Raw genomic sequence first — 12,476 nt, 5'->3', positions numbered from 1 at the left:
GGAAGTTTTGTTTGCAAATTGTTCCAGTAGAGTTTGGGAATTGCAAACCCGATACGTTTTCTCTGTTGGCCGATGGTGGGACCAAAAAGTGTAGGTTTGCACAAACCTAGCAATCACACATCAAAGATCCCTGTAATTTGGTAGCTGCAGAAATCCCTCCGTTATTTAAGCCAGGAATTAATTGCAGAGTTGGAACAAAGCGAAAATTTGCATCCATAACTGAGGTGTGAATTCGGCTTCAGTCAAAAAAAAAAAAACGAGAATGGAATCCTTGGTTGTATAAACAGAGGCATAGAATCAAATTCATGTAAAGTATTAGTACCCGCTTAGTAAGGCCACACCTGGAATACTGCATCCAATTTTGGTCCCCACATTGCAAAAAAAGATGTTGAGACGCTGGAAAAACTGCAAAGAAGAGCAACTAGGATGATTAAAGGCCTGGAGACTAAAATATAGAATCCTAAAGCTGGAAGGGACCTTGGAGGTCTTCTAGTCCAGCCCACTGCTTAAGCAGAAGAACCTATACTATTTCAGATAAGTGACTATCCAGTCTCTTCTTAAAAACTTCCAGTGATGGAGCACCCACAACTTCTGGTGGCAAGCAGTTCCACTGGTTTATTGTCCTCACTGTTAGGATGTTCCTCCTTAATTCCAGGTTGCTTCTCTCCTTGATGAGCTTCCAACCATTATTTCTTGTCCTGCCCTTTGGTGCTTTGTAGAATAAATTGACCCCCTCCTCTTCTTTGTGGCAGCCCCTCAAATACTGGGAGACCGCTATCATATCGCCCCTAATTCTTCTTTGAGGGGCTGCCACAACCTATTTTCCACAGCACCTGAAGGCAGGACAAGAAACAATGGGTGGGAACTCATCAAGGAGAGAAGCAACCTGGAATTAAGGAGAAACTTCCTAACAGTGAGGACAAGTAACCAGTGGAACAGCTGGCCACCAGAAGTTGTAGGTGCTTCATCACTGGAGGTTTTTAAGAAGAGAGTGGACCTGTCTAAATAGTATAAGGTCTCCTGCTTGAGTAGGGAGTTGGACTAGAAAACTTCCAGCTCTGTTCTGATTCTGATTCCATCTCTCTTTTAATGCAGCCTAGGATTGTTTTGGCCTTTTTTTGGCAGCTGCCGCACGTTGCTGGCTCGTATTTAAATGAATGGTCCATTAGGACTCCAAGATCCCTCTCCCAGTTACTGCTATTGAGCCAAGTTTTCCCTAATCTGTTCCTGTACATTTGGTTTCTCTTGCCTGACTGTAAATCCTTACTTTTCCCTCCACTGAATTTCATTTTGTTGGATATATAGCTATTGCGAATGTTTTCCCTGAACTGGGTGGTTAGAATAGAATTACAGAGCTGGAAGGGACCCTGGAGGTCTTCTAGTCCAACCCCCTGCTCAGGCAGGAAACTCTATACCCGTGATGGCGAACCTATATCGGTGGGCACATGAGCTCAGATTTCAGGCCTTCTGGGCCTACCAGAAGTAGGGAAACAGGGTGTTTCCTGCCGTTGGAGGACCTCGGGAGGGTGGGGGGGGGAAGGCCTGTTTTTCTCTCTCCCCAGGCTCCAGAGCCTTTCTAGGAGTCTGGGGAGGGTGAAAATGGCCTTTCCCACCCCCCCAGAGGCTCTCCGGAGGCCGAAAATGGCCCGTTTGCCAATTTCTGGTCCCAACTAGAAAGGTCCTGGAGCCTGGGGAGAGAGAAAAATGGGATCACCGGGCCATCGCGTGCCAGGAGTGTGTGTGTGTGTGTGTGTGTGTGTGTGTGTGTGTGTGTGTCACGTGGGGGCAGGGTGCATAGAATTATGGGTGTGGGCACATGCGTGCACCCCCTCCCCACACTCCCCCCGCTCCTGGCACACGATGTCAAAAAGGTTAGCCATCACTGCTCTGTACCACTTCAGACAAATGGTTGTCCAATCTCTTTGTAAAAACTTCCAGTGTTGGAGCATTTACAACTTCTGGTGGCAAGCAGTTCCACTGGTTAATTGCCTTCACTGTCAGGAAATTTCTCTTCAGTTCTAAATTGCTTCTCTCCTCGATTAGTTTCCACCCGTTGCTTCTTCTCCTGCCGTCAGGTGCTTTGGAGAATAGCTTGACTCCCTCTTCTTTGGGGCAGCCCCTGAGATATTATAACTTTGCTATCACGTCTCCCCTACTCCTTCTCTTTATTAAACTAGACATACCCAATTCCTGCAACCGTTCTTTATACATTTTAGCCTTCAGTCCCCTAATCATCTTTGTTGATCTTCTCTGCACTCTTTCTAGAGTCTCCACATTTTTTTACATCGTGGGGACCAAAACTGGATGCAGTATTCCAAGTGTCTTACTACAGCTTTGTAAAATGGTATTAACACTTCACCTGATCTTGATTCTATTCCCCCTGTTAATGCAGCCTAGGACTGCATTGGCTCTTTTGGCAGCTGTGGCACACAGCTGGCTCATATTTAAGTGATTGTCCACTAGGACTCCAAGATCCCTCTCACAGTTACTGCTCTTGTCCCAGGTACCACTTATTCTATACTTGTGCATTTGGTTTTCCTTTCCTAAATGTAAGAACTCCCGGTCAAGATTTATTCTTGAGCTCCCAGAGCAGAGGTCGGCAACCCGTGGCTCTGGAGCCGCATGTGGCTCTTTCATCCCTCTGCTGCGGCTCTGTTGCATTAAACTAGACTTATCCAATTCCGGCGTTGAATTGGGACTTTGTGCCTCTGCCTTGTTTCAACCTTTCTCGAGCCCAGGGCCTGTGCGATGATCGTCGTGCGTTTAACCGGCTCCCCGTTGGCACGATCACAGCCGGCTCGAGGAGGGCGGGCGGCATAATCATTAGACAGACCCGAGCGCGTTGTGTAAACAGGAGTGGATAAATTTGTTTTGCCTGGAATAAATCAGGTGGAGACACCACAGGCTCTGAATAACAAAGAGGATGGGGGTTGCTTCCCCCCCCCTCTCCCTTTTCAGATTGATAGCAGCTGGAATTTCCCTCTTTATAATCTGTTTTTGTCTCTTTCTCTTCAGGGCCTGAAGCCGATGGATCATAATGGGCTTGCTGATCCATACGTGAAATTGCACTTACTCCCTGGAGCCAGTAAGGTGCGAAAGTCTCACTCTTTTATTTGGACGGGTGGGACGCTTGACTGGAGCTGTTTTTTCTAGGAAAGGCACTCACTGCCACTTCCCAGGTGTTGTCGGCTGGCTGCCGCTCTTCTTAATCCAGGCATCCTCAGGAGCAAGTTGGAGGTCAGGATCAGAGCGGGGCTGGTGCAGAGGATGCTGTACGAGGAGGGAGGGGTTGCCCGGAAAACATAAAGGAGAGGAGGGGGGACATGGGAAGGGGGAGGGAGAGGGAGGAGGGAAGAAAGGGAGGGAGGAGTTGGGAATGAGAAAGAAGGAAGGAGGGAAAGAAGGAAGGAAGGAAGGAGATGGGAAAGAAGGAGACGGAGGGAGGGAGGGAGAAAGGAGTGGGAGGTAGGGAGGCAGGAAGGAATAAAATGGGAATGAGAAAGAAGGAAGGGAGGAATGAGGGAGGGAGGAGATGGGAAGGAGAAAGAAGGAAGGAGATGGGAAAGAAGGAGATGGAGGGAGGGAGGGAGGGAGGGAGGGAGGGAGGGAGGAAGGAAGGAAGGAGATGGGAAAGAAGGAGACAGGGAGGGAGGAAGGAAGGAGTGGGAGGCAGGAGGGAGGCAGGAAGGAATAAAATGGGAATGAGAAAGAAGGAAGGGAGGAACGAGGGAGGGAGGAGATGGGAAGGAGAAAGAAGGAAGGAGATGGAGGGAGGGAGGAGATGGGAAGGAGAAAGAAGGAAAGGAGGAAGGAAGGAAGGAAGGAAAGGAAGGAAGGAAGGAGATGGGAAAGAAGGAGACAGAGGGAGGAAGGAAGGAGTGGGAGACAGGAGAGAGGGAGGGAGGAAGAAGATGGGAATGAGAAAGAGGGAAGGGAGGAATGAGGGAGGGAGGAGATGGGAAGGAAAAGGAAGGAAGGAGATGGGAAAGAAGGAGACTGAGGGAGGAAGGAAGGAGGGAGGGAGGAAGGAATAAGATGGGGATGAGAAAGAAGGGAGGGAGGAATGATGGAGGGAGGGAGGAAATGGGAATGAGAAAGGAGGAAAGGAAGGAAGGAAGGAAGGAAGGAAGGAGATGGGAAAGAAGGAGACAGAGAGAGGGAGGAAGGAAGGAGTGGGAGGCAGGAGGGAGGGAGGAAGGAATAAAATGGGAATGAGAAAGAAGGAAGGGAGGAATGAGGGAGGGAGGAGATGGGAAGGAGAAAGAAGGAAGGAGATGGGAAAGAAGGAGATGGAGGGAGGGAGGAGATGGGAATGAGAAAGAAGGAAAGGAGGAAGGAAGGAAGGAAAGGAAGGAAGGAAGGAGATGGGAAAGAAGGAGACAGAGGGAGGGAGGAAGGAGTGGGAGGCAGCAGGGAGGGAGGGAGGAAGAAGATGGGAATGAGAAAGAAGAAAGGGAGGAATGAGGGAGGGAGGAGATGGGAAGGAAAAGGAAGGAAGGAGATGGGAAAGAAGGAGACTGAGGGAGGAAGGAAGGAGGGAGGGAGGAAGGAATAAGATGGGGATGAGAAAGAAGGGAGGGAGGAATGATGGAGGGAGGGAGGAAATGGGAATGAGAAAGGAGGAAAGGAAGGAAGGAAGGAAGGAAGGAAGGAGATGGGAAAGAAGGAGACAGAGAGAGGGAGGAAGGAAGGAGTGGGAGGCAGGAGGGAGGGAGGAAGGAATAAAATGGGAATGAGAAAGAAGGAAGGGAGGAATGAGGGAGGGAGGAGATGGGAAGGAGAAAGAAGGAAGGAGATGGGAAAGAAGGAGATGGAGGGAGGGAGGAGATGGGAATGAGAAAGAAGGAAAGGAGGAAGGAAGGAAGGAAAGGAAGGAAGGAAGGAGATGGGAAAGAAGGAGACAGAGGGAGGGAGGAAGGAGTGGGAGGCAGCAGGGAGGGAGGGAGGAAGAAGATGGGAATGAGAAAGAAGAAAGGGAGGAATGAGGGAGGGAGGAGATGGGAAGGAAAAGGAAGGAAGGAGATGGGAAAGAAGGAGACTGAGGGAGGAAGGAAGGAGGGAGGGAGGAAGGAATAAGATGGGGATGAGAAAGAAGGGAGGGAGGAATGATGGAGGGAGGGAGGAAATGGGAATGAGAAAGGAGGGAAGGAAGGAAGGAAGGAAGGAAGGAAGGAGATGGGAAAGAAGGAGACAGAGAGAGGGAGGAAGGAAGGAGTGGGAGGCAGGAGGGAGGGAGGAAGAAGATGGGAATGAGAAAGAAGGAAGGGAGGAATGAGGGAGGGAGGGAGGGAGGCAAGGAGGAATTGGGAAGGAGAAGGAAGGAAGGAGACAGAAGGAGGGAGGGAGGAAGGAATAAGATGGGAATGAGAAAAGGGAGGGAGGAATGAGGGAGGGAGAGAGGGAGGAGATGGGAAGAAGAAGGAAGGAAGGAGATGGGAAAAGGGACAGGGAGGGAAGGAGGGAGGAAGGGAGGAAGGGAGGAAGGAGTGGGAGGAAAGAGGGAGGGAAGGAAGGAGATGGAAATGAGAAAGAAGGAAGGGACAAAGGAAGGGAGAAGATGGGAAGTGGAAGGGTGGAAGGAAGGAAGGAGAAGGAAGGAAGAAAAGAAGGAAGGAATGAAGGAAAGAAAAAGAAAGAAAGAAAGAAAGAAGGAGATGGGAATGAGAAAGAAGGGAGGAAGGGAGGAAGGAAGGAAGGAAAGATAGGAAGAAAAGAGGGAGGGAAGACAGGAGAAAGAAAGAGAAAAGAAACGGTAGCAGAGGAGAAGAACAGAGAAAGATGAAAATGAGAGGATTGCATGACAGGCTTAAAATAGGGAGGGATGGGCTGATTTTTTGTCTTTGTCGAAAAATCTGAAACGGTGGAAATTATAACCGAAGAGGTTGATGGGAGATTGCCCCGTGTTTCCCCCCTGAGAATAGGAGGGTGGACTAGGTGACCTTGAGAGACCCTTGTCCTTTTGAATTTCTCTCTGCTCTGCGTTGGAAATGCACATAAGAAAGAAGAACCTTTTGGATGGACCTCCTTTTTGGCCTGAGGGTTTGTGGCCAAATTTAGAAATATTACATAGAAACCATATCAGTTTTCACATCGGGGGGGGGGGGGCTGTCTAAAAATTCAGATGGGGTCCATTGTCACTAATCCATTGTCTGACTAGGTGGCTCAGTGACTAAGATACTGAGTTTGTCGATCAGAAAGGTTCGGCAGTTTGGCGATTCGAATCCCTAGTATATGTCTCCTGAATGAGTAGGGGGTTGGACTAGATGATCTCCAAAGGCCCTTTCCAATTCTGTTACTGTCATGTGTTCAGAACGTCACCTCTTCAATATCCATATCAACAAGGCAAGTTAGTGAGTGCAGAATCAGGGTTTACATGGTCGACTGCTTTGATTCTAATTTTCAGGCCATCTAGCTAACATTAAACCAACATTTAAAAAACAACAACATTTCAGCAGTTGGCAATACCAACTAAATGAACTTACTTGTAAATGAACTTACAACAGTTCATTTAGTGACCTTTCAAAGTTAACACAGCACTGAAAAAAAGGGACCTATGACCGTTTTTCACACTTAACGACCGTTCCGGTATCCCCGTGGTCATGTGATCAAAATTCAGACGCTTGGCAACTGACTCATATTTATGACAGTCGCAGCGTCCCAGGGTCACGTGATCCCCTTTGGCGACCGTCTGACAAGCCGAGTCAGTGGGGAAGCCAGATTCACTTAACAACCAGGTTACTCATTGAACAACAGCCGCGATCCATTTAATAACGGTGGCAAGAAAGGTTGTAAAATGAGACAAAACTCACGAGGCAAAACTGTGGCAAGAAAGGTCGTAAAATGAGGCAAAACTCACGAGGCAAAACTGTGGCAAGAAAGGCCGTAAAATGAGGCTTAACAAATGTCTCACTTAGCAACAGAAATTTTGGGCTTAGTTGTGGTCGGAAGTCGAGGACTACCTGTAGTAGATCAGGATTTCTGCTATCCTGGGTGAATCCTTCATTCCCCAGATTAAAATAAATTTTCAAAAATTGCCCCTTCAGAATTGGCCAGATTGAAATCACGTGGTCCAAATAAATTCAGGGATTTTGCTGAATTTGATCTGATCTTTGACCCCTTGATCTGAGGTAAAATATTGAGCCTTCGTGACGGATTTTTCTTGATTTATTTTTTTTGGGGGGGGGTGGCTCAGGAGTGGTGTGGTAGCCTGGAGGTGGAGCTCTCGCCTCACAATCCGGAGGCTGCGAGTTCGATCCTAGGTAGAGGCAGATTTTTCTCTCTCTGAGCACAATGAGAATATATCTGCCGAACAAAACTCCGCATTGGCATTGGGAAGGGCATCCGGCCATTAAAACACTCTGCTAGCTCCATTCAGTTGCCCAGACTCCGCCCTGCAAAGGATTATGGAGTCATTAAATCAAGATGATTTTGGGTGGAATCTAGTCACGAAGGTATAAAGTCAGAAGAAAGCTGTTGTGTTATTTCCTCTGGGACCACAAATTCGAGCTGGTTGTGGTGCTTAACAATTCAGTGGCATCCTCCAGGAGGAAGAGCAGAATATGAATTATACAGTATATTAGAAAGAAAGAAAAAAACACAATTTGCACGGGTAAATGGAGAAGGAGATCCAAATTAAGCAGGCCTCTTGAATCTCCTTGTTTTAATTAGTTGTTGCATCGTGAACAATCACCTTTCTGTGTGTTTCTGCCCTTTTTCAGCTTGACTTTAAGGGAATTTTTATTGCTCATTAATTTAATCCAACCTTGGGGAGGATTTCAAGAGATAGTAGATAGGCGGCAAATAAATTTAACAAACACGAACGAATAGAATAGAATAGAATAGAATAGAATAGAATAGAATAGAATAGAATAGAACAGAACAGAACAGAACAGAACAGAACAGAACAGAATAACAGAGTTGGAAGGGACCTTGGAGGTCTTCTAGTCCAACCCCTTGCTTAGGCAGGAAACCCTACACCACTTCAGATAAATGGTTATCCAATCTCTTCTTAAAAACTTCCAGTGTTGGAGCATTTACAACTACTGGAGGCAAGTTGTTCCACTGATTAATAAATAAATTAAACACGCGGTATGTGTAGATATATTTTGACATATAACTATTCTTTTAGTGACCGTTTGAAGTTGCAAAGGCATTGAAAAAAGTGACTTATGACTGATTTTTCACACTTACAACCCGTGTGGTCAAAATTCAGACACTTGGCAACTGGCGTGCAACGGTAGTCCTTGACGTATGACCACAGTTGAGCCCTAAATTTCCATTATTAAGTGAGACATTTGGTCAGGGGGCTTGGCTCTGTTTTACGACCTTTCTTGCCACAAGTTGTTAAGCGAATCACTGCGGTTGATAAGTTAGTCACCTGGCTGTTAAGTATTGTGGCCCGTCAGCGGCCTGTGCAGCTAGTAGCTGATTCCGACAGCGAGGAGGCTGGTGTGGTGCTGTGCCAGCAGCCTGTGCAGCTGGCACTCGAGTCAGACAGTGAGGAGGCTGGAGAAGATGTGGTGCCAGAGGCGGGGATTCAGCCAGGGCCTTCAGAACCTCCAGAAGCTTCCATGGGTGAAGAGGAAGAAGAGGAGGAGCCCCTTCTCGATGCACGAGCGCGCAGAGCTGCCAAAAGGCAAGAGTGTCTCCTCAGGAGGAGGTCTCCTCAAGAGTAAGGCTTGGGGCTAATTGGCCACTCTCTTAGCCTATTTAAGGAGGAACGCCGACTGAAGCAATTTGCAGGGAACAACTTCGTTCGCTCTCCTTCGCGTCTTGATCTTACTTCTCTGCAAATTGCTTCTGGGCTTTCTGCGAATCATTATAATTATTTATTCTTTGGATTCTTGTAGGCTGTTAAGAAAGTTATTTAACAGCCTTTGTTTGAAAAAGACTGATTTAATTTAGTAAACTAAGGTTTGTACAGACTTTGTGTGTGCTGCGTTCTTTAGGGTCCGTAGCTGGGGCAGAACATTAAGTGAGTCTGCATTCCCCGTTGTCTTGGCTCATCAGAGGGTCGCAAAAGGGGATCGCGTGTCCTTGGGACCCTGGAACCGTCATAAATACGAGTCAATTGCCAAGAGTCTGAATTTTGATGACCTGGTCACAGAGATGCTGCAACGGTCATAAGTGTGAACATTGGTCCTAAATCGCTGTTTTCAGTGCCGCTGTAACTTTGAATGGTCATTTAAAAAATCGTCGTAAGTCGAGAACTGCCTGTAATCTTTTATTTTGGGGGGTGTTAATAAAAACATGGCTATGGAGAAGCCAGGAAAGATAATCTACTGAAGATTTTCATAAAGCCCTTGTTATAGTACTTCATCAAAATTTTCTGTCAGCTTAACAGCCCTGGAATTAAAAAACAGCTGGCTAAGTGATTGATTAAAGACCGGAAAACCAGGAGTAGAAATAAATAGACATTTTTTTCATAATGAAGTTGTATAACGAGCAGAGTCACGCAGGGTTCTATCTTAGGAGTGGTGCTGTTTTTTTAACATAAAGCTAGTCCTCATTTAGCGACTGCAATTGGGGCCGAAAGCAAACTGGTTACTAAGTGGAAAAGCGTGATTGTGCTTCCCTTTTCCCCACATCGCCGCCCTTGAGAATGATCATCCCGATGCTGGGATAATTAGAGAATTAAGGTTTGTATGTATATTCATTGGAGAGAAAGGGATTGCAAGAGAGTAAGCAGACACAGAATGGAAAATACGGGTAGTTCATTTGGTGGCCATTCAGAGTTACGACGGCACAGAAAAAGTGTCTTATGACCGGTTTTTATGCTTACGACCATTGCGGCATCCCCATTGTCACATGATCAAAATTCAAATGCTTTGGCAACTGACTCGTATTTATAACGGTGTCCTGGGGTCATGAGATCACCTTTTGCGACCTTCTGACAAGCAAATTCAGTGGGGAAGTTAGATTCACTTACCAACCATATTACTAACTTAACAACTGTTGTCATTCATTTAACAATTGTGGCAGGTACGGTTGTAAAATAGGGCAAAGCCCGTGATGGAGGACCAATGGCACGTATGCCACAGGTGGCACGCAGAGCCATATCAGTGGGCATGCGAGCTCAGCTCCGGCGTGCATGTGCATGCTGGCCAGCTGATTTTCGGGCCTTCTGGTCCACCCAGAAGTAGGAAAACAGGCTGTTCCCTGCCTCCAGAGGGCCTGGGGAGGTGGGGAAGGCCCGTTTTTTGCTCTCCCCAGGCTCCAGAGCCTCTCTAGAAGCCTGGGGAGGTGAAAACGGCCTTCCCTGTGCCCCAGGGGCCCTCCGGAGGCCAGAAATGGCTCATTTGCCAACTTCCGGAAGTCGGCAAACGGGCTGTTTCTGGCCTCCGGAGGGCCTCTTGGGGGGGGGAGGCTGTTTTCGCCCTCCCCAGGCTCCTAAAGAGGCTCTGGAGCCTGGGGAGATCGCGTGCCAAAAGCGGGAGCATGGGGGGGATCGCGCACACATGTGCGGGGCCCATAGAATTATGGGTGTGGGCACGCGCGTGCGTGAACCCCCGCGCTTTTGGCATGCGATGGTAAAAAGGTTAGCCATCACTGGGCAAAGCTCGCTTAAAAATGTCATACATAGCAACAGAAACTAAGGGCTCCGTTGTGGTTATAAGTCGAGAGCTACCTCTAGTCACATTAGAAAGCAACGTGTTCGCAGCTGCAAACGGGTTGGACAAGCAGCTCAAGGCGTTCCCCATTGTGTGCTTGCTTACTCTCTCATCATCCCTTCCTCTCCAATCTCTCCGTTCTGTGAGTGGGAAGGGAGGAAAGCAAAAAATTAAGTCAGACACGGAAAACATCGCCTACAGAGATCACTTGTGGTTTGTTTTCTCCCTCACCCCTCACTTGTTGAAGCAATCTCTCCACTCGCTGAGGGGGTGGCGAAAACACCCACACACACACACAGCAAATCTCTGCAGGCAATCTCTCCTGTGCTTGACCTGTTTTCCTTTTTTAAAAAATGTGAACAACTGTAAAGCGGTGCACATTGTGTGAAAAATCCGAACTCCACATACAGGGGCTAGAACTAGAGGTGACAGCTGAGGGAAAAGACGTTGGAGTAATTGGGAAACAGGTCGACGGAGGTGTAGAAACCGGGCTGATCTGCTGTGAAAAAGGTCAGCATCGTGTTAGGGATAACAATAAACCATGTGGAAAACAGAAAAGCCAGCTGTCAAGTTTCGATATCGTCTCAAATAAAATAAATTGCATTTCCAAACAGATAGTCTTTGAAGAAATCTTTCATTTTATTAAGCACGACAATCTGGCCCCGATCGTGGCGTAGCCAACTCTGACATCCTGCCCCCACACCCTCCCTTTCCGTTCCCCAAATCTCTGCGTCTCATTGGCCTTCTTCCAAATCACTCTCCCCATATCTACTACTTAAGTTCCCAGGAATGTCCCCCCTCCCATCTCATCTCCTAGGGGATATTATCTTCAAGGAAAATAAGTAGGTGAAATGTCAAGCGTCCTCTTGCCAGCTGCCCCCTCTTCTCCTCCTTATGTCAGCACTAGAGTAAATGCAGATTGAAGTGCTGACACCAGCATTATAATCCTCTAATTGAAACTGCCGAATAGGAACCATTCTGAGGCGTGGTGGCACAGTGGTTAAATGCAGTACTGCAGGCTAATTCTGATGACTGCCAGACGTTCGGCAGTTCGATCTTGACCGGCTCAAGGTTGACTCAGCTTTCCATCCTTCTGAGATCGGTAAAATGAAGACTCAAATTGTTTGGGGGCAATATGCTGACTCTGTAAACTGCTTAGAGGGGGCTGTAAAAGCACGGGGAAGCGGTATATACGTCTAAGTGCTATTCCTTCCAAGGGAGGGAAGGAAAGAAGGAACAAAAGGAAGGAAGGAAGGAAGGAAGGAAGGAAGGAAGGAAGGAAGGAAGGAAGGCAAAGTGAAGAGAGGGAGAAATGGAGGGTAGGAGAATGGAGAAAAGAGGAAGGAAAGAAGGAAGGAAGGAAAGGAAGGAAGGAAGGCAAAGTGAAGAGAAAGAGAGGGAGAAATGGAAGGAAGGAAGGAAGGAAAAGGCAGGTAAAGTGAAGAGAAAGAAAGGGAGAAATGGAGGGAAAGAGAACGGAGAAAGGAAGGAAGGAAGGAAGGAAGGAATCTGTGGTGGCACAATGGCTAGAATGCAGTATTGCAGGTTAATTCTGCCCACAGCCAGGAAGTTCGATCCTGAGCAACTCAAGATTGACTGAGCCTTCTGTCCTTCCGATGTCGGTAAAATGAGGACCTGTTATGGCCCGCCAGAGGCCTGCGCGGATCGTGGCTGATCCCGATGATGAGGAGGCTGGTGTGGTGTTGCACCAGCAGCCGGCGCTCGCGTCGGACAGCGAGGAGGCTGAAGAGGATGTGGTGCCAGAGGCAGAGACTCAGCCTGGGCCTTCCGAACCTCCAGAGGCTCCTTCAAGTGGAGAGAGCGAAGTGGAGGAGCCTCTCCTCAATGCTCGGGCACGCAGGGCTG

General features: G+C 47.9%; 1 protein-coding gene across 2 annotated transcripts in view; it reads left to right on the top strand.

The window, feature by feature from the left end:
• The window catches only part of DOC2B (double C2 domain beta), a 174,315-nt gene that overhangs the window by 71,860 nt on the left and 89,979 nt on the right, over positions 1-12,476 (top strand). For both annotated transcript variants that reach the window (XM_087883454.1, XM_060693248.2), the window contains one exon: positions 3,016-3,090. In XM_087883454.1, coding sequence (XP_087739580.1) covers positions 3,016-3,090 — 75 coding nt within the window. The remainder of the gene's footprint in view (positions 1-3,015; positions 3,091-12,476) is intronic.

The sequence above is a fragment of the Pantherophis guttatus genome, chromosome 1 (assembly GCF_059756535.1).
Source record: "Pantherophis guttatus breed Tessera chromosome 1, ASM5975653v1, whole genome shotgun sequence".
In the NCBI taxonomy this organism is placed as follows: Eukaryota; Metazoa; Chordata; class Lepidosauria; order Squamata; family Colubridae; genus Pantherophis; species Pantherophis guttatus.
This window is presented reverse-complemented; position numbering and strand designations above follow the sequence as displayed.